The 22,939-nt window shown below is 36.8% G+C and overlaps 1 protein-coding gene and 1 non-coding gene across 3 annotated transcripts; one reads left to right on the top strand and one right to left on the bottom strand.

Moving 5' to 3' along the window:
- Positions 1 to 1,285: 1,285 nt before the first annotated feature.
- Positions 1,286 to 1,359, top strand: TRNAV-CAC (transfer RNA valine (anticodon CAC)). Its single transcript has one exon. It is a non-coding gene; the product is annotated as a tRNA-Val (tRNA).
- Positions 1,360 to 2,425: 1,066 nt separating this feature from the next.
- Positions 2,426 to 22,818, bottom strand: LOC104000252 (isoleucine--tRNA ligase, cytoplasmic). Of its 2 annotated transcripts, none has more exons than XM_065139793.1 (27): positions 22,128 to 22,818; positions 21,894 to 22,037; positions 19,649 to 19,881; positions 19,206 to 19,368; positions 17,388 to 17,501; positions 15,929 to 16,026; positions 15,179 to 15,257; positions 13,853 to 14,011; positions 13,658 to 13,747; positions 11,527 to 11,660; positions 10,322 to 10,481; positions 10,091 to 10,174; positions 9,758 to 9,970; positions 9,540 to 9,665; positions 8,762 to 8,899; positions 8,559 to 8,662; positions 8,417 to 8,480; positions 5,979 to 6,067; positions 5,763 to 5,904; positions 4,986 to 5,049; positions 4,835 to 4,902; positions 3,960 to 4,082; positions 3,799 to 3,864; positions 3,441 to 3,482; positions 3,182 to 3,284; positions 3,009 to 3,100; positions 2,426 to 2,898 (listed from the first exon to the last, which is right to left on the bottom strand). In XM_065139793.1, exons 1-27 carry the CDS (start codon positions 22,725 to 22,727, stop codon positions 2,794 to 2,796), a joined length of 3,597 nt encoding a protein of 1,198 aa, XP_064995865.1. In that variant the 5' UTR covers positions 22,728 to 22,818; the 3' UTR covers positions 2,426 to 2,793. The 2 variants fall into 2 exon arrangements, with proteins under 2 accessions (XP_064995865.1, XP_009420530.2); XM_009422255.3 differs by having other exon boundaries at positions 3,441 to 3,467.
- Positions 22,819 to 22,939: the final 121 nt, after the last annotated feature.

The raw sequence follows: 22,939 nt of genomic DNA, 5'->3' as shown, positions 1-22,939 counted from the left end.
ATTTTAGACGTCGCAATGCATTCATTCATTCATTTCTATCTACCTAATGCGACGATTGTGATGAGTGCTCCAATGCCAAGTGTTGGAGAGTGGTAAGTGGCTGATCGTCCTTTATTAGAATATGACCGTATGACATCTCCGAGATGGTGTGACCTCAACAGTGATTCATAGCCACTAAACCGATTGTTCATTTGAGAGCAGAGTTTGGAGTGCCAAATGATTGGTTATCTGAGTTGTGACAACCATATTCTTCTTTGACTAGGTCAAATTAGTCATTGGGATTGTCTCATCTCATATCTAGATTTGATTTGATGGTGCCATATTCAAATGAAAAGAGAAATCCAATGTATCATTATTATCAAATAATAAATTTACCACTCAATTCACGAAGGAAATCAAACCATTGAGTTACTTTTAATTGAAGTACAGATAAGAAGATAGGTTATTTAGACCAAGGTTCGCCGTACCGTATCGTACCGGTGTTTCGACCCGGGCTCGGTACCGGTACGATACGGTGTACCGAGCGGTACACACAGGTGTACCGATCGGTACAGTGTAGCTACAGTATAGCTACAGTGTCGGTACGGTACAGTGCGGTCCGCGTACCGCTGGTCTGTCGGACCGGTACGTACCGCCCGTACCGGGCGGTACAGTCCGGTACGGCAAACCTTGATTTAGACCCATTAAGAAAGAAATATATGAACCTCACATCCTCACCCCAGTAAAACTTAACTTAAAGATGGGATATTTATAATATAATAAAATTTTAATTTTCAAACCTTTTTTTCCTTCTTAAGTTATTTTTTGCTATGATTTTGTATCTTCCGATGACACTAGTTTTAGAAATCTAAAAATATTTCTTACTACCGATAGGTTGAGTTATCAATTATATTATAAATAGTAGGAAAACAAAACTATGGCTCACATCATGTTACTAAGTTGTCATTCCAATTATCCTATGAACTAGTCATTGTCATCGACTTAGGCCATGTCATGCCATTTTGATGTTAAAATTATAACTAGACATTTCCAGTAACATAGCACACGAGTTGTCGTATTTGAACTTTGGCTTCAGGCTTATTCGTATATCTCAATTTAAAACTTCGAGTCCAATCTCCAGAATCTCGATATTTAAATTCTATCCTACAAAGTAAGGATAAAAAAGATGTCAAATAAAAGTTTGTTATTCATATATAATGGATCCAAATGGAGATTAAAAAGTAAATAAAAAAGGGTTATTCGTTTATTCTAGAAGAAATACTATTTTGGGGCTTACAATCACACGGTCTGGGTGGTGTAGTTGGTTATCACGCTAGTCTCACACACTAGAGGTCCCCTGTTCGAACCCGGGCTCAGACAATGTGTTCTATTTATGGGCTTTTTCCCCAGTTAAGTGAGTTATATATTACATGGCCAACTTGTTTTTGTAAGGTAGCTGTGGCGGTGCCGATACAATCATTTAATATGACGAATAATCAAATACAAAACAGTAACACTCTGTTTTCGATCAATAGGTCGATAGGGATGACGACTTGCAGAAAGAAATGCTTTCGTTCCGACTTTCTCAGAGTTTCTCTTGGGGCGGCTCAGCAACACAAAAGCGAGAGTCGGGTGTGGGCTTCTTTTGTCATATAAGAAAGATGGCTCTGCTGCTGCTCCTTTAACTAGATGGTTTTTGTTGGTCGACAGTAAACAATGTCGTTTCTAAAGATGGCTCTGCTGCTCCTACAACCGACTTCATCGGCTCCCCTCTTTGTGGACCTTTCTTCTCCTATTCTTAATGCTATAGTGATCGATAACAAAAAGAGAGAGTCTCAGTCTCGTCACTCCATTAAGATAGTCGTTGCTAAGTGTGCTAGTCGTACAGTAGTAGCTGTGCTACTTGGGACTTCGCCCCTTCTCAACCTTTTTCCTTCCCCACTACAAGTCTTACATGCCACTAGTAAAAGTTGTTGTGCGGGTTAAGACTTCTTCGCCCCTTCTAAACCTCATTCCTTCCCTACTACAAGCCTTTACATGCTTTAGAGTTGCGTTCTTTTCTCTTTGTTTATTTAATATTAGCATCAATGGCTTTCTTGCAACCTAGCTTGCACCGAAAGCCTTTTTTCTCTTTGTCCAATGTTTAATGCTACTATTAAATTGAGAGAAGAGATTGATGCTACTATTAAATTGTAAACTAAATTTAGTTTACATTGTCAAATTAAATCGAGAGAGACATCGATGCCGATATTAAATTGTAAGTTCAGTTGTATCAATGTCTCTCTCGATTTATTTTGCACCATACACTTGAATTTTAGTTTCGCCTCTCAGCTTGCACATGAGAGCAGTGTTCATAAACATATCGAATCATTTCTTAAATGATCATCCAATCAAAATCTTTATCATTTGACATGATAGCAGTTCTGATTGTAAGCTCGAAATATAATTCATCCTCAATTCTAATGTCTATGATACTTGCAACCCAACAATATTATATTACAAGTAGTAACCAAACATCAGGCTACTTCAAAACTCACTAAGCATGAAGCTATAAGGCCAAGCTAAATTGTTATGCCAACAAAAACAAAAACTCACTAAGAATGATAGAATTATTACACAAATAAAAATAAATGAGAGCTACAGATTAGCATTTTTTAAAATAGAATTTTTTTGTAAAAGTTTCTTGAATGCCAAGCTCAAGAGAGGATTGAGATATCCTGTAATCTTCGTATACCACTTAGCCGTCGATAAATGCTGAGGCAATAAATGCATGTTTTGAGTGAAGATGAGCAAAATGTTATACAAAATCGCCTCTCAACCCGTCTTCCTGCTCAAGTAGAAATCTGCTACACTAAGGAAGAGATGTTTCCCCAGCTCCAAATCAACGGATGGCTGGTTCTCAATGCAATCTACCTTGATCTGCAGGATTGTCGAAAGATTCAAAAACTTGCTAAAGACCGGTAGTTTGTCCCAAACAAATTTAGATAAAGAGACCCAATCACTTAAAAGTATCGAGTCAAAAGCCTAACCTTTCCGTTTCCAGCTTGGAACTCTGACTTCAAATTGTAAAGGTCTCTCGATGACAAATATGTTTGTAAATTTTCAGCATATTTGTTATTTCCTGCAGATTCGGGAGTGCAGTGTTAAAATGTTGAGTTTTGGAGTAATATACAAGAAGAGGGGTAAATTCTAAATAGCCAACCTGAATATAGTGCAACAATGGCTTCAGCATTAAAAACAAGGGCGGGCTTTGCTATGATGATGATAAAGGACAAACTGGGTATTTCCTCATGAGAAAATTGGACCTACAAAAAGTGATGGGACAAAAATCGTCAATTTAATTTAGATATAATGTGTCTAGAACCAGTTTTATAAGTGGAACTGAGGTGAACAGCAATGCCATTGACATCAAAATTAGGAATCCTTTTATGATGGTCAGGGAATTTCATAGCTCAGCATACCTGAAACTCCTCTTGACAGAAAATAACCTGCAAGTAACGGTACTGCAAGCGGTGAGTGTGATTTCAAACCAATTATAACAGAATTAGCCTGACTAGAACATACTAGATGTGTAAAAAGAAAAATATATATGACAATATGCCCCTGAAACCATTAGAAAAACAGTAAGAATGGGTTTTTACTAATGACAGTCAAATGTCAATTCAATGGATTATCCATCATGGCCTTGGAAATAATAACAATAATGTATTAAGATGCAACAGCAAAAGTCTCTAAATGCTCAACCAAGAATGGATAGAAAATAATGATAACAAATGACAACTCATCTAAAGCAATGTCTTTCTACTATTAAATACTTACAGCTTCTGATGGAGCCCAACTTTTATGAAGTAAAGGAGAACCAAGAGCATCTTTGATATACTCACCCTGCATGAAAGGACAAAGCAAAAGCCACCAACGTTAGCATCCATAAAAGTCAAACCAGAGAATTCAAAGTACATTACTGAACATGAAGATCATACCTGGGAATTCACAATCTTTTCCAAGATCTTTTCATCTTTCTCAAGAGATTCATAGTATAATTCCACAATATCAGTGGGTTCTAATCCAGCTTTCTTCCGCAATTTCTGAATTCTGTTCACAACCTGAGATAGAGAAGTAATACAGACTCAAGGCTCATACATCTACTTCATCGTCATGCAAAGCAACATCAGGGTCGTAAGAGTGAAATTGTTAGCATGACATTATGCAATGCACAATCATGACATTTCCTATGACTAACTACTCCAGGAGCTCTTTTATCAAGGGAAATGAGGAAGCAGAATATTTGATGGAAACACTGGCCATTTTATATTGCAAACCATTATGAATGGATGTTAATTATGAGCTATTATATACCACAGATGCACAGATATTAGATGTGCCAAAAGAGCTAAGCACTGTTAGTACTAGAGAACTAAAAATTTGCGAGAAACAATAAGAATGATTTGCCGATGTCCAAAGAATGACGGATCTAAATAGCTATGCATGTGATGATTCAACACGTAGTACAAAACATATATTGGATACACAAGTACATACACGAATCGTTATCCATGTATAGATCACACAAGAATGTAACACATCTGTTACTAGGATGTAAGCACTAAGTATGCTTTATGATCAATAGCTATTAGAAAAGTTATTTGGCTGTATTAAATGTATTATTTATGATTATATAGTAAAATGAGTTGCATAAGTTTGGAGTATCCATGTATAACTCAAGCTCATAAAAAAGTTGCTTTTCTTTTTATTTATTCAGCGTAAGAACAAAGAAGCCCCTTAACAAATTAATCATGGAACTAGCAACCATATGATCTACAAAAAAAAAAAAAAAACAAAGATTTCCATAATTTACCTCGCGAGCAACGCCCGCATCAAACAATGATTCATCAGCTCGCAAATCCAATATCACCAAAACATCACCTAACAAAAGCAATATGACCATAAGCACAAGGGAGAAGTTTTTTCTACAATGTATTTTTACAAAAAAAATATATGATCGGTACCATCTCCAGCAGCATCTATTTCTTTTTCTGTCACATCAGCAGGTCGTTTAAACTCCCGCAATACCTGAAAGCATGGGCCAAAATTATCAGTTGCTGTTATCCATTACAAACTAATAGAACTCGTGATACTATATTTAAGATGCTGAAAAATTCCTAAATTCTTTTGAGTGAACAAGTCCTTGATACTCCTGCATAAAATCTAATCTCAAGATATCAGTGCTATTAAGCATTCATCAAATATCCATTTTGAAAACAGATCCAAAATGAAAATTTAGGAAAAGAAGTTTAAGATGCAGACTTGACTTTCTTCACAATTTCTTTTATTCTTCTAATAATGGTGAAATAATAACTAATAAACCCCAATAAGTAGGCGAAAAACAACCGACTTGAAAAGCAAAACAGGTAACGTAAGAGAAAATTATGTAACTATTATCTGAAATTCTGAATAATAAAAATTCATAATAAGATTCCCAAGGTTAAAGGGCGTTTTCGTGATTAGATATGCAAAATTCAAATTGTAGGGAAAGTGCAGAGTGATTGTAATATGATAAATGGTTGCATATGAAAAAACATGCAAAAAAGTGAACCTTTAAAATCATAGCACTAAATAGTGTTACCACTAGTCCTCGATCCATAGAAACAAAAAGCCATTGCCTCAAAATACAAAAAACCATATGGTAATTGAAACACTCCCTAAAACAAGGTTAACAATATAATTAACAAATTTTAAATGGAAGATAATTCTAAAAGATGTGCTTCAAGACCAAAATTTAGAACCTTTATATCATTTTGCTTCAAGCAATGCCCAGAGAATGTAGCCTCCCCAGTTTGTTCAAATAATAATATATCAGCCTGCGACATTGACTTAACCTCCTTAGCAACAGCACCCATTGCTTTCCCGAGTCTTTTACCTAATATACTAAAAAAGAATACAAGAAATAAGAAAACATAATTGAACATGCTAAGGAATTTGGTAACCAGTCCAAGGCATACCTAAAATCAGGCTCAGCCCTTAGAGAAGCATATCTCAAAGGATCATTGCAAGGAACCACTGATTTAATATTGAGCTCCTCCAACACATACTACAAAGTGCAAATAAGTTTGCAATTTAAGTAAATAAGTTAATTGCATATTGGAAAAAAGATATACAGTTTAATGAAACATGAGGCGACTACACGATACTTGGATTTCTAGTAACAAGTAACAATGTATTTACAGAATAAAGTATATAAAATGCAAGCTCAACTTGAGAACATTTCTGAAACGAAAAGAACACTAATTAAACTACAACCACCTTTGGTGATCAGTTTGCTTCTGAATATAAGAACGACAGTAGACCCACTGATTATGGGGTTTATCAACACTATCCTGGTTGGGTGAAACTGTTAATATATGCCCTTTCTATGTCCCTAAAGCATGACAATCAAATGTCAAGGCTGGTCATTTTGCTAAAAGAGCTGTGTAAACTCAAGGAATATCAACATGAGACTTCTGGGCACTGGTTATAACTCGATGAACGGCATGATTATCTTTAACTATAAACTCAAGGAATATCAACTTGTTATTTGTTGTTCTTATTTTCTATTAAGAAGGTTTAATTTTTTTAATTCACCTATCTGGAATGGTTTTAACCAGTGATTGAAAGAGGCGCTCGGGCGCTCGCCTAGGCGCTCGGGCGAGGCGAGGCGAGGCCCGAGCACCTCGCTAATGTCCCAGGCGGCGCGCTTCAAACAGGCGCCGCTTGGGCACTCGCCCGAGCCCAAGTGCTGGGCGCTTCGGGCGAGCACCTGGGTAAACCAAGTGACCGAACCAGGATTTTAGGTCTGGTTCGATCCTGGTTCGGTTGTTAGTTGGTTCAATCGAACCAACTAAACCGATATAACCCTTACCCAACCCTAACCCGCTGCCGCTGTCGCTCCCGATCTCGCTGCTCGTCGCTGTCGCTGCTCGCGCCTCCCGCGAGCCCTCCAACTGCTCGCGCCTCCCGCAAGCCCTCCCGTGAGCCTTCCCGCTGCTCGCGCCTCCCGCAAGCCCTCCCGTGAGCCTTCCCGCTGCTCGCGACTCCCGCGAGCCCTCCCGGTGCTCGCGCCTCCCGCTCCCTTTCCCTTCCCCGCTGCCGCCGCTCGCCGCTGCTTCCTCGTTTCTCCGTCAGGCTCAGTATACAGTATACTCTTAATATTAAGTTTATTTGAATTTTGAAATGATTAATTTTCAATACTGTTAATAGATTAATAATATATTATTTTGATTTTAATATTGTTAATTATATTTTATATTTTTATATTTTAGCGCCTCACTTCGCTCGGGCGAGCGCCTAGCACCTCGGGCGTTTTTGGACCTTAGCGCCTTTGGCGCCTAACGCTTTTTAAATCACTGGTTTTAACTTGAATAGATTTTATTTGTCCAGGCAAATCAATCTCTGGATCAAATAAAATTGGCCATGGTAACCCATTTTGGTTGGATCAACAAATTCAACTAGGAATTCACAATCCCTTTACTTTTGGCCGATCCCTAACAAGGACTAAGAGTTAATCATCAGAATGATCATCACATCTCACATTCAGTGATGTAAGCTGTTGGTGTTTCGTGTGCTTCTTCCAGAATTTTGCCACACTACATCTCTCCAACAAGACAAAGAAAGATTTTATGTAACATGAGTAACTGGTAGAAAACCGGTGCTCTCATCTAACCATTGCTCATTGGCCAACCTTTGGCAAAAATACACTATCATCTTGGTTGAGCCTCTTTCTGTCACATCTTTGGATTCATTGAGGCAGTTCTTAGCATAATTCTGTGAATGTTATCTGCAAGATTCTTTTTCATGGATTATTTCCAATTTAGAAATAATAACCAACATCCTGCACAAGGCATTTGTAGATGTCTCTAGAATCTTGTTATCCCCTTTACATAGGGCTGCTTTCATGCCAACTGCTTAATCATCAGCAAGGCAATACAAGTTGGTTAGTCAATCAACTAAGAAGTTACAACCTATAAAAAACTATCTTTATTGTTATTGTATCTGATAACACTCCTATTGTAATTTGCTTCGTGATAATTGTTTTTGTTTGATCAAGGAGTTGTAGCAAATGAGATGACAGCCACTGAGCTTTGTAGATATGAAGATGCCTGAACTAAAGTTAATACATTGACTAAATCAAATTCAGACTCCCAAATAGAATATAGACAAACTTTGGTAGCATCACAATGATCATTGTACTGAAATTTTCTTGGTGATATTATTTATCAGCTGATAATAGAGATGTAATATGAGAACCAGCCTGATCAAAGGTTAATATGCTAAGAAAATCAAATTTAGATCTCCAAATAAAATAGATTGAGTGTTCATACCATCAGAATGAAATGCAAGACGGTAGAAAATTAAAAAAAGTTGTCTGAAGGAGAAATAAAGAAAAACTAAGCCATAATCAGACCTCTCTCAGTTTTCCAGTAATGTCTTCCAGAAAGTCTGAATCAGGATGAACAACTATCATCTCCCTGAAATAGTTAACAGAAAAAATAAATTATCTAATAAATATGTAACAGAACTTTCCATATGCAAACAACTTTGCATACTTTAGTGGTGTCTTGAGAGGTTTACTATGACGCTCTCTAATGTTGCGGGCGAGGTCAATGACAGTCATCATCCTCATGACGCTTCGTTCAATGCGCTCTTCTCTCTAACCATATCATCATTATAATAATGTAAAGCATGCTAAGATGGCACAAATAAGAAATGAAACAAAGGTAGCCACATAGTCGATAAAGAAAACTATCACCTTTCCTGTTGCTGAAGGAAAGCTACAATAATGAATGCTTTCCTCAGATCCAACAGAGACTTTTCGCAGGTTTTGATAAAGAACCTCTGTGAAGAAGGGTGTGAATGGAGACATCACTTTACAAGTAGTTAAAAGCACCTGAACAATATCAGATTGTGTACAATTAATAAAATGTACATATCTTCTCCACTGCAGTTTCTAACAGTACATTTGAAATTTAAAATGATATCAATGCCACAAACTAGATATGTTGTCTTTCAAATTATGTTCACAGCATAGATCGAACAAAAAAAGACTCATTGTATAGTGACATCAAAAGATCCTAATTCATCCAAAATGAAGGTAAACTATTGATCTTATTCAATTAAACATGGGACAAAATTAGATCCAAAAATTAGAATATTTGTGTCATTGGATTTAAATATTCAGGGAAGATCATGGAACTCAGAGACCGTATTAGATGAAATCAATAAAAAACATTCCATAAGAATGAAAATGGCAAAGTAATGCCTCTCGATAGGTGACGTGATATTTTACAGATGGCATTTTCCAGATGAAGGCCATTTAGCATGACTGCTTCCAAGCAAAGATGGCAAAGAACTGGAAAATAGGCCACCGAATTTGGAACCTAGACACAAGCCTCAATTAAAATATAGAACAAAACAACACATGCTAATGACACAAGTATAAGATGCAATATTTCTGTGCTACAAAGTACAAACAAAAGCTAAAGCAATCCAGGAATGTAAAGCAGGCCACTACTCAGGAAACAATGTACATTGTACAAAGTAGAAAGAGAAGTCCTGCAGTCTTCTTCTCCGGTTCGCCCCTTTAATCTCTTCCGATTAAAACGCACATATATGTTGGTAAGGTTGTCAATGAATTTTAGAAGATATGGAACAACCTAAAGCAAGGACAGAATTAGTCGCAGAAAACAGAAGATAAATTTATAATAAAAATCCACAGCTGGATGATTGTATTCATTAAGCAGACAACCGTATACAAGCGATATGAATCCATCTCTTGACGAACAAAGTGGACTAAACTTTCTGTAGCAGAGTTGATCCACTGGTCAAGCACATTTGAAGAGTTCTGAAGAGTTTCACAATCAATAGGAACAAACGGTGCAAAACCCTCAACCTCAAGCCTTTTTGCATTTTGAACAAGGAACCTATATGCATTATACCAGGGAAGGAAGACATCCTTGACCTGCTTAAACAAAAGAAAACCAGAATGGAAATATCACAAACAGTAGCAGAACAATAGTTATGAAACATGTATCTAGTTTCGCATGTCAAGAGTTGTGTTTGAAAAAAATGAGCCACTCACCACACCATATACACCATCCTTTTTGAACCGCAAAGGCTCAGCACGAACAACAGGAGAATTAATGAGGTATAATCGCAATGCATCCTGCAAGACAAAGATGTATTGTGTAATTAATACCAGTTTAAATTCAATAAGCAACAAAACTTTGCAACATAAGGCATGGACAAACAACTGTAATTACAACTCAATGTTGAATAGCAGATCTCTTGTTAGCATAAACCACTTGCTTACCGCTCCATAATCATTTATCACTTCAGTTGGTGAGGGATAATTCTTCAACCGTTTACTCATTTTCTTCCCATCCTCAGCCAACACAAGACCATTGCAAATGAGATTCCTAAATGCTGGTTTCTCAAACAGTGCAGTAGACAAAACCATGAGTGTATAGAACCTGAAATTTCATAATACCAAAAGGCCAAAACTCTTCATTAGAAAACATTAAAATGGAACCCCTGATATTCCGAAAGATACAACTTGTCAATACTGGTGCAAATCATTGGATGTATCTGTGAAAACAACAGCCAGGAATCATGTATTTTTTAAACTAATTACATAAACAGAAAAAAATGAACACATTATGCACTGGAACTCCTACAAAGTTCAAGATGAGTCTCAAAGAAATCATGGCAATTCACCTACATTTGTTCAGTATCACATGAAAACTGTTACATCCAATGGATTGTAAGATTGCTAAAATGTATGCCCAAATAGTTAAAACAAATTTCTAAATAAGATAATCCAAAAATTACATCGAAACAAAATAATTCAGAGTAAAATTGGCTGATCAAAAGACCTAATTTGCAGACTGACAATGGACAGCAAGAAATTTTACACCCTAGACCAGCTATTATAGGGGAAGCCCAAAATTCCTGCCTCATCCAAGAAGTTTGCATGCTCAGCCAAAAGACCAAGTATTATAATTGTTGCAAATGGATGCACATCACTAAAAGTATAATAAGTATAGAATGGCCTGAATCAGTATTCATGCTAGATTCATGCCTGACCTCCAAAGCATGACCTTCAAGCTAGACCAACCAGCATTGACAATGAATCCATCAGGAACAAAAGAGGCAAGCTGTCAGGATCATGGAATCTACCATCTAGGTCAATTCCATCAGGTGTTCCTGACAGATCTTGACCCATGTCAAATGGTCAACCATAGAACCTAAGAGACCAGCCATTTCAAGAACACGCCCACAGTAACCTGAGATTTAGATCCTTGTTATCCACATCACTACTCAAGTTATTCTTTTACAAAAAAAAAGGAAGTATTACCAGATAGGCTCGTACAAATCAGTAAAAAATGCTGCAAAGATCTATATGATGAACTTAAGAGATCAAGACTTGCAATATCGCTCATCAAAAATAAACAAATTGATCACACAATAAACTTGCAACTAACATGGTTCTAGAAAAAGTTCAAAGGAAAAAACAACCATCCCCGGGTCTGGTCAAGGCCCTCAGCCACGAAGTGTCCAGGAAAGTTCTTTTCAAAGACTTCAACATTCTCAAAAGGATAATGAATATATGCATATGGCATTGACCCACTCTCAAACCAGCAGTCAAATACCTGAAAGATGCAAAGAATCATATATTCATCACCAGCAGAAAATGAGTGTGACAGATACGAGAGCCATCTGCTTCAATATAAACAGGCAGTCACAACATTAACATGCAATCTATGCCTGAACGATTCTCAATTGGCAGAATAAATATTTATTAACTAATTAATTGCATAAGAGCCTTTTCACACTTCCACTGGAAGCTTTTAATCCTTCTAAGGTACTTAACTGCTAACATTGACAATTGACCATTGGTATACACTTCAAATCTAGACTCCTGATGGTATTCACTTGATCTACAACTGGTCACTGCAATTCAATATTGACTTGAGTAATCAAGCAATAAAAAAGATACAAATGTTCATGTCCACCAAAATATTCAAATATATGACAAAAGTTAGCAAGATCAACAAATGAAACAAGGGTCAAGCAACCATTAAAAAGGGTGTATGGTGGATTGTGTATGTTGGGTTGCCTTCTCCATCACTGAGTAAGCTCCAACAATGGTGAAACAGTGAAAGTTCTATTCCCAGTAATTTGCATTGGGTTAATTTGGAAGGAACATTGTCTAATACTGATAATCTTAATCTTGACATGGCCCCTATCCCTACCCAACTGAATAAACCGATGCATTTGAGTCCAGTAAGGTCAGTGATTGAAAAAGGTGCTCGGGCGCTCACCTAGGCGCTCGGGCGAGGCGAGGCGAGGCCCGAGCGCCTCGCTAATCTCCCAGGCGGCGCGCTTCAAACAGGCGCCGCCTGGGCACTCGCCCGAGCCCAGACGCTGGGCGCTTCGAGCGAGCGCCTAGGTAAACCAAGGCGACCGAACCAGGATTTTAGGTCTGGTTCGGTCCTGGTTCGGTTGGTTAGTTTGTTCAATCTAACCAACTAAACCGATATAACCCTTACCCAACCCTAACCCGTTGCCGCTACCACTCCCGATCCCGATCCCGATCCCGATCTCGCTGCTCGTCGCTGTCGCTGCTCGCAAATGCTGCCTCTGTCGCCGCTCGCGCCTCCCGCTGCTCGCCGCTCCTGCTCCCACCGCCGCTATCGCCGCTCGCGCCTCCCGCTACTCGTCGCTCCCTTTCCCGCTGCCGCTGCCGTTGCTCACCGGTGCCGCTGTCGCCGCTCGCCGCTGCTTCCTCGTTTCTCAGTCAGCAAGCTCAGTATACAGTATACTGTTAATATTAAGTTTATTTGAAATGATTAATTTTCAATACTGTTAATAGATTTTCTTAATTTAATAGCATATTTTTATTTAAAATTTTAAATAATTATATTTATTAATTATATTTTATATTTTTATATTTTAGCGCCTCGCTTCGCTCGGGCGAGCGTCGAGCGCCTAGCGCCTAGCGCCTCGGGCGTTTTTGGACCTTAGCGCAAAAAAGACGCCTAACGCTTTTTAAATCACTGAGTAAGGTTAATCCTAAATATTAAGAGAACCTATGCTTGACCAGAGATAGTCCTAAATAGACTAGCAACCCTAGGTGAATGTCAGTTTAGCCTAGGAATATTACAACTAGATGCTGATCAATGTAATGTGCAGTAATATTAAAGTACATAGGTTAACTAAATTGTCCACAGCATTACCTTAATTATTTGATAAAATATTCTCTGTTTTATATAAGTGGTGCTTCTAGCTGACACCCTTTGAACATAATATTTGCAAAATGATCTACCGAATAATTAGCATGGTTGGAATATCTAAATTTATCCACTAACATAAGAGAAAGTTTAATTGTTAATTATACCTCTCTCATCCCCATGTTCATTTTCTAACAAGAGAAATGAGATGTTAAAATAAAGAGTTGATGACCAAAGCAGACTTTATTACACTTGTGAGCAATAAAATGATAGAACTTATCAGTGAATATAGTATATAATGATTTCAGACCTACTTATTGCTATTTTAAGAAATTGGATAGGGTGCATAAAAAAACCACAGTAAATTTGTAAATTCCAAGATGAAAAAATTCCATATTGAGGCCCAGATAACTAACATCATCAACACGGCGAAGAACACCAAACTCTGATCCATGTTCAGAAGGAATGGTTATATGATCAATATTGTGTCGATGTAGATCAGTGACCTGAATTTAAATCCAATAGATTACGTCATGTTGTTTATCAGATAAATTAATTAACTAACATAAAAAATAATCCAAACTAGAAGTTGAGCAACTGCAGGAACAAACCTTAGCACCAGATAGCGTCTCAAGTTCTTCAATGGAACCAATAACTCTCTTCTCTTTGCCATCCTCACTAGTCCAAACAGGAAGAGGAGTACCCCAGAATCTGCTTCGACTAACAGCCCAATCTCTAGCATTTTCGAGCCAATTATGAAATCTTTTTTCCTGTGATTAATCTGCCATTATCAGGAAACCTGAAGAAATATAAACTGAAAGTCTGAACTTTGAAATTAAAATTACAGATTATGTAATTTGATCACACTATAAAACTTAACAAATTATTACAAGTCTAAATTTACTTCAAAAATACATTAACTAACAACTAAATACATACACATATATATATATATATATATATATAATATATAACTCCTAGCATTTTGGAGATTTTTGTACTAATTCTTAAAATTTCTGAACAATAAATTATTGTCACTACTTACCTGCAACAATGACAAGGAGCATCAAAAGAAACACCATTCATCAATTTACAAACTAAAAGAAGATGCAAAATTCACAAAAGAACCAACTAATTATAAATATTTCTTAGTAAATGGACCTAACATCTCTCTCCAAACTAAATAAGCAACTTGTACCATTCAAGAACTAATTGTCATCAATTTTTTTGTGGAGCTTTAGGGAAGTTTCTTCCTCTAGCTTTTTCTCCATTAAAACGAAGTTCTACCATGTCATATCATTAAAGAGGATAAACAGGTGTACAAATTATGAAAACAGAAGTATCATTGTTGGTAATCAAAGATTAAAATATTCCACCAGATGAAAATCCACTTCATGACAACAAAAAACAAAATAGAGACACTGAACAAAGTACAAACAATGTTAAAGTCTAACGAAGCATGTTGTGCAAGAGACAAGTTATAACCAAGATTCAAAGAAGTAACACATGCCACTAGATGAAAATCCACTTCATGACAAAATAAAACAATAGAGATACTGAACAAACAATGTTAAAGTCTAACAAAGCATGTTGTGCAAGAGACAAGTTATAACCAAGATTCAAAGAATTATGATGCCATGCTACATACTGCCAATGACCTAAGCTAGTAGATTATACAGGAACTCTAATTGATATTATTAACTCAAGCAACCCAAAAGTTTACCCAGTGTTCCAATTGGTCTCACTGGTCCAGTCCAGTTACGATCCTAATAAAACCAATCAATCAACCTAGGTTGGCACTCCTATGTCTTCAAGTATATGCATTGTGTAAGAACATCAGAATATGATTGACGATGTAGTAGAGAAAAAAATCTGTTCTGATCATACATTTAGAAGAGCCACTCTAGATACAACAAGGCAAAGAAAATTATCCAAACCTTGACATATTCGGGAACCCAATATGTTTGTTTGTTACTTTCGAGCAGCTGCAATTTAATTTTTTCGACAGCAACAAACCTGAATGTACAACCACAGTAAGTACTATGTTCTAGAGATCCAAAATAAGAAATAAGAAAAAGGTCCCTGAAGCAGAAAGTTAATCATTCAGAAAGTAAAAAAATTGAAATTTACTTGACCCACAAAATATTAGACAACATAGACATGACAACATAACAAAACAATTTCGTAGAATGAAGAATTCAAATTGAAAAGTATCTTTGATGTAAGAACTTCGAGTAACTAAAAGCAGGTCATTAATTTAAAAAACAATACTGATTTTTTTTAATTGATGAACAGTTGGCCAACTGTTAATCGATTTCAATATTATTCACCGCATGTCCTTCTGGCCTAAATCAGTAAAATTAAATTTATTATAGCAAGATATGCTTTGACATAAAAAAAAAAACAACAACAAACAAACCTAATCCTACAGTACTAAACAATTTGTTCAAAAGTATGAGCAATAAAAGGTGAAGATGCTCAACGACTGCTAAGATCTAGACAGAATTTAATGTCATAAGGTTGCACAAAGGTAACATTCATCTTACCAATTAAATTATCTATGAAGAAACTGGAAACCTGATTTAGTATATGATATCATTGCCAAAGTTCAGAAAAATACAAGGAAACAAATGCTTAATATATGAGAATTTCAGCCAGCAAGATTTATATGATGAAACATTACTTACCAACTAGGAACAGCCCTATATAAAAGAGGGGTTTCTGATCTCCAACAAAAAGGGTAAGAATGCATGATACTTCCGTTACTTACAAGTCTGCCTTTCACCTGCCCAGAAGTCCAAGGTATTATTCCAAAATGTAAAAATGTATACCAAAACAAAATAGATGAACTTTCCCACAATATCACATTTAAAATTTCTTTTCATCGTCATAGACCAAAACTCCAACAAAAAACAACAAATCAATAAAAAGCCACAATGTTAGGTCACAACTAAAGGAAAAACCCATGCAAAATGCTCCTGCCCATATGGGCAATGCTAGGTCACAACTATAATGGGTCAAAATCCAAAGTACATATATATATTATATTTCCTTTTATGTAGAAAAAACTATATTTACATCATAAGCATAGGTGACATGTTTCTTAACAAGTTCTAAAACATTTGAAATATGTAAGAAGCATCTGATGATTACCGATATCTAATGCAGACACCAGAAGCATTTTAAATCATCAACATACTGTGGTATCTCTGTGAAACACTTGAATTGTCTCCCAAGCATGGTTTCATATATGACCACATGTCAATCATACAGGCTAAAGCAAGTATAGAAACACAATAGTCATACCAAACATGCTATAGGCAATGGGAACACAAACATTGTCCAAGAAACCAACATTCCAATTATTTATTAATTTGAAATTTGTTAAACTCAAATGAAAAAAGATGCCAAAGCAAAATTAAACTTGAATACATATCTTAACAAATGCAATATATGCTAATCTGAATATCAGTGTTTATCTTTAATTAAGGACTAGTAAATTAACTTTTGACATTGTACAACATGTGTATCGAAGACAATAGCCAATTACACACATGCAATGTATAAATTGTGTTAACCCATGCAATGTGTATATCTCAAAGTGTTCATCTAAAGATAAATTCATATTTAATTTGAGGTTGCACAACAAATTTACACATTGCATTTTTGTTTCTTTGACTTCATCAAAGAGCTCAAGACAATCTACAAATGCAATGTCTATCTAAATTCTAAACACTAATCATGTCTTATATTTCCATTAGAATTAACAAAAGATGTATAATTAAAAGTTTGAGCATGAAACATGTGATGAACCCTTAAAGTGCTCACATTATGCCTCCGTTTTTCCAAGCATCTAATGCCAAATTCAGGACTTGCATGAATCACACATCCTAGTCATACTAACAAGGTTTGAGGTTTTTTTTGCAGTTCAAAAAACATTTTCTGACAAATCATTCACTGAAAAGTCAGCTTGGAAAATTTACTCAAAAAAAATCCAACTCCAGTTAGATTTAAATGTGAGACAACTTAAAGCATATTTGCATTCTTAGAGCACAGATATCATAATGAAATTAAATAAAGGAGACAATATTATAAATTCAATAATCAAGACAGAAAAAATACAAAACTGCCACTAGTAAGCCTTGCCTTAACAGCATTTATAATATCCTTATCAGCATCCTTAACATAGCGGCCACAGAAGTCAGTTATCTCCTTAGTAAAGCAGCCATCAGCATCAACTGGCACAAACAGATCCACATCCTGTTCATCCATGAAAAAATAATATAAAAAACCTAGAACATGCAAGGTTACACCAAGTCTTTAGTCTTGTAGGCTGCATCAACTTGTTCATACTGCTCGACATAGATGAATGAGAATAGTCAGCATGTATCTCCTATGTAGGAGGTCATTGTCGTGATGGGAGGAATACAAGGAAACAACCCATAAAACATATACAGTGATAAGCATCTTCATACACGAAAGTTACAAGAGATGAATCATCAATCACCACCACACAAAAATCATCAAAAAAGAACACAACAATGATCTTTCAAATTCAGTCTACTTAGTTCCAACATCATACATCAACTCTGTCACTGCAGAAAGTTCTATATGCAGACTGAATATTAGACACAATATGCAGTAAAAATTAACACATCAATGATATGAGTGAAAATAGTGAAATAAATTTGAGTGCTGCTTATAAGATGTAAACAACAATAACAGCAACAAAAAGCTTATGATGACATCTATTTTCTATCAAATTCTTAATAGACTATTTGTAAGACACATGTCATAAGGTGACCTCATGAAACAGACAAAGTCCATAACATGGCATAATTGGAGAGTCTACTGCTACTGCAAAGAAAGTTCAGGTTTTAGATGGTGGCTTTAACCACCCTTTTAATCATTATGTGAAATAGAGGTTTATATGGAACAGAAACCAGGGTCCAGCTCCGTATGGCTTTCAAAGTGCAGTAGTCAAGCAAAAGTACCATTCCATGACATCAATTTCATGTATTTTGATTCTACAAACTTATGTTACTACAGCAATGAAGTGCTGATAATCTAAAGGAAGCACCTAACGAGCTAGAGAATCAATATCTTATACTATTTGGATATGTCAATGAAAGAATACACTACAACTTATACCATTTGGAACTTAAGAAGGCAATATAAAGATATTCCAAGATCATCAAACAACAATCACAGAAATTATCCAACATTTGCTGATCTTGATCTCAAGTTGAAGTTAGTTGACAAAGGAAGATAATCAAGTATCTGGTCAGCTCTGTTCTTTGGAACATTGCTTCTTGGTTCTGAAAATGAAAAATAAGTTAATATCTGATAAGCTACCAGAAGCATTACAAAGATGGTCATTTGAACACCAAAAGACTGTTTCTGTATGGTCACAAATGAAGTATCCCAATTGAAGCCAGGATCCCATACAATGTAAAGCAGATTAAGATGCCACGTCAAAGCCATGAATTTACAATGCCCAGATCACAAGAAAATCATTCTTCAGAATAAGGTGTTTCTACGAGTCCCTTAACCATGTGTCAAGCAGTCAAAATATGAATGGTTATTGCGATGAAGAGACACATGGATTGTTTAACTGTAGATGAAATCTGAAGAATATTTTGATCTTCTAACAGAAATTTTAGCTGATAAATTTTAAATAATAAGAGCTGAACATAACATACGTATGTCGTAAGCCCCACAATATACACACTACAAATACATGGACATCCAACTATGTACAAAATCTTGCAAAAACATTCACATAATTATTTGATAAGATAAAAGAGAGGTCAAAATGTTTATAATTTTACCACAATACTAAAGAAAATTTTGATGTCTTCTTTATATCAGCATATTAGAAGAAAATACTTGATACCATCATCATGATATGATCTAAAATGGAAAAAGCATAGAACAACCAGAAAAGCCTTCAAGCATCCTAACCTTCATTATACCAGAAGCAACACAAACACGGTAATCATCTTCACCGAAGGCAGGTGCACAGTGAACAACCCCAGTTCCACTGTCATCAGTAACATAATTGTCTGATACTACCCTAAATGCTGTCTCCGAACAATTCATGAAGTAATCAAACAGAGGAACATATCTGCATCACCAAGTTACTCAATGTCATTATACAATCATATAGCAAATACCAAAAAATTGCAGCAAATTGTCATCACGAGAGATATCAACCAAACATTAATAATAATAAATAGCACAACGTAACAAAGTTCAGCACAAAAATATCATGAATGTACAAGGCCAAATGGAAGAGAATCACACTTGCGTAGCATATTTAAAAGCATTATGTATATGATTATGATTGTTGTATATTTATGAATTATTCACATGGAATCTTTGGCTAAAGAATATTGTTTGCTCACCTTAATCCAACCAATGAAGCGCCAGTTATTTTCTCCATCAACTGATAGGATCCAGCATCAACTCCACTCTTAGCTTTGCTGTTTGTGGTTCCCTTACTCTTGGAGTTGGGCAGTGATGCATCCTGTGCAGGCACAACTGCTCCACCTGATTCTGACTTAGATTTTTTGCTAGGTAACTGGGACAACCGGGATTCTGCAACAACATAAGTTGCTCCTGAAGACTTCTCTCTGACCTATCAATATTTTTAAAAACATTGAGATAAAAAAGGGAGGTGGAAGGAAAAGGTTATGAAACAACTTATAGAAACAAATATGCTGTTCTCAAACAGAGACACATATAGCAAGCCTGAGCGAGGTAGATTACAAAAACCTAAAGAGAACATTCAGAAAGCAAGGATTCATAATTCATCTAAAATAGTCAACCAGTGTTTATCTCATATCTGTTTGTATACTCTTAAGAAGTTCTAATGCTAGCAGGTTCACCCATGACAAAAAAAAATAGTGCACAAATATAACATAAATTGGTGAGAAACTTTATCAACATATAGAACTTAAGTTTACATTAACCCCAGGTTCACCTTAACGGTCCGAACCGATGTACCGACCAGCCGACATTCCATGTGTCGGTACAATGAGGCATACTGACAACACAAAAATGATTGAAAATAGCTCCAACAGTTCCTAAAAAAAAAGTTAGATTATAGTTTTTAAGTTAAAAATAAATATAATTTTAATATAATTTTAGTAAAAATAATCTAAATTAGGAAAGAATAGTGGTACATATCATTTTCGAGCTTCAAGTAATAGCTCTGTGTTACATTCTAGGCTGTCCTTCCATTGATATTGAATTATCTATAAAGAAATAATTTGAATTGTTGTATTATTTGTTAAACAACTTAAACTTTAATATTCATATAAATCAAGTAATCAATCGATAAATATACTTGGTTTTACCACAAAAAAAAAACAATAGGACTCCACGGGTGGTGAATCAGGATCCTCGATCCTATGTATCTGTATATCAATTTGATATGTTTGTCGAACCCAATCTGAAATTGATCCCACGATATAGTATACCGATACACTGGACATCATTAGTGCATCAATGTGGTGATTGTCGTAGTTTAATCGTTGTAAACCACATGTGTTCGAGACGACACTTGAGGCAAGTACAATTGTGGCATATATTATTGTAATGCATAGAGAATGTCGGAACTTCTACTTTCACGATTGATCTGCTACTTTGTATCATAAGATTAATCACCATACTACTGCTCGGAGAAGAATGACCAACTATCATATCGAGTTCCATGATTTAAATCTTTGATGATATGCATAAAATACTGCTCCTTGATCCATGCATCACCCTCAAACTGTGTAGATAAGACCATCAACTCCCTAATGTCGTCGCCATCGTCGATTGAAGCATTGTTGTCCATGTCACTGTCATATCTCCAAACCTAGTGGGTTGCTTAATGCGATTGTGAAGTTGTCTACCTACCTTTGATTAGAAAATTCTTCCAATAACTTAGGTGTTAATCCTTCCTAATCAGCCTACCAAGTTTGATATCCACAAATCGTAGCTTTGTGAAGTTTTGAGAGTAAAATGTGAGAATGAGAAAGAAGTGACTGAGAAAGAGATTGAGAGAGTGAAAGAGGAAGAAAGGGTTTAAAAACCCTTTCAAATGGATCTGACCATTAGTAAGGGTCAGATCTAAGCTGTCAATAACGGTTGAAATCCAACCGTTACCGACCGACACAAGTTGGTAACAGTTGAATTTCGACCATTACTGAGCAATACAAAGCCTTTTAATATATACCACCCAGTACAAGGTGGTTCGTATATCAATCTCCTATTAAACTGGTCCTAACATGCCAACAGATACATGTAAGTAAAACTTGGTTATAAACAGCATTGTCAAGATCAAGATTGAATTGTACATCATACAAGGCCACGAGTTGGTTTACATTGTGAATTTAATCATGAATTTAACATCTCATTCTCTTTCTATAAAACAAAATATGGAATATGAGTTAAGCTGGAAATTGGACCATTGGAGAATGAGAAGAATGAAGTCCAACAGACAAACTATAAAAAAATTCCTAAAATACCAAACTATATGCATCTCCCCAAGCCTATATTGGGGAAACAAATATCATATCTTTTAATCATGATTTTCTTATATGGATCAACGAACATCTACAAAGTTGATATAACTTGTAATATCAATCAGGCAAAACTGACCTTCACGTAGACGAAATCAGCATTGACGCAGAGAGCGAGATTACTTGGAAGTGTCCATGGAGTTGTCGTCCAAGCCACAAGAGCTGCATTATGAGGATCACCAACTATCGGAAATGACACCATGATTGCAGGGTCCGAGACATCCTAAATAACCCCAAAAAAGAAAACAAAGATAAGTAGTTCAAACAAAGTTTGAGCAGTACTGGTCCAAAACAAGAAATGATGGATAAGTACCTTGTAATTTAGCCCAGCTTCGAAGTTTGAGAGCGGAGTCTTGCACCCAGTGCTGTAAGGCATGACCTTAAACCCACGGTACACCAGCTCCTTCTTCCACAGCTGCGCGAACACCCACCACACCGACTCCATGAACTTGAGGTCCATCGTCTTGTAGTCGTTCTTGAAGTCGATCCACCTGCCCGTGCGTGTGATCACCTCTTCCCACTCGTTCACGTACCGGGTGACGATGGCGCGGCACTCCTCATTGTAGTTGGCGATACCCATGGCGAGGACGTCGTCGCGGGTGCGGATTCCAAGCTTGGTGTCGATCTCGAACTCGACGGGAAGGCCGTGGCAGTCCCAGCCGAAGCGGCGGGTGACGTGGTGCCCGTTCATGGACTGGTAGCGGGTGACGACGTCCTTGATGGTGCCGGCGAGGATGTGGCCGTAGTGGGGAAGGCCGGTGGCGAAAGGCGGGCCATCGTAGAATATGTACTCCGGCATCAATTCGGTGCGCTTGAGCTGGGTCTCGAAGGCGCGGATGGAGGACCAGAAGCGGAGGATGGACTCCTCCTGATGGGGGAAGGAGAATTCCTTGCCCTCGCACACGTCCTCCATCGGCGGCGTCGGTGGCGCTGCTGGATCACCAGCCGTTGTGAGAGGCGGCCGAGGAGAACGCTATGCAGGAGCGATTGCCTTTTTTGGGAGGTGGAATGGGAGGGTTTTATTCTAGGGTTTTTTGGTGGTCCAAACAACCTATTGGGCCGGGCCCTTCTTATTGCTCGCATGGAACTACTATGCGTACTCAATTACAAGACAAGAATAACGCA

This window comes from Musa acuminata, chromosome BXJ3-2, assembly GCF_036884655.1.
Source record: "Musa acuminata AAA Group cultivar baxijiao chromosome BXJ3-2, Cavendish_Baxijiao_AAA, whole genome shotgun sequence".
NCBI lineage: Eukaryota > Viridiplantae > Streptophyta > Magnoliopsida > Zingiberales > Musaceae > Musa > Musa acuminata.
The sequence above is the reverse complement of the archived record's forward strand: the minus strand, read 5'-3'. Positions and strand labels throughout refer to the sequence as shown.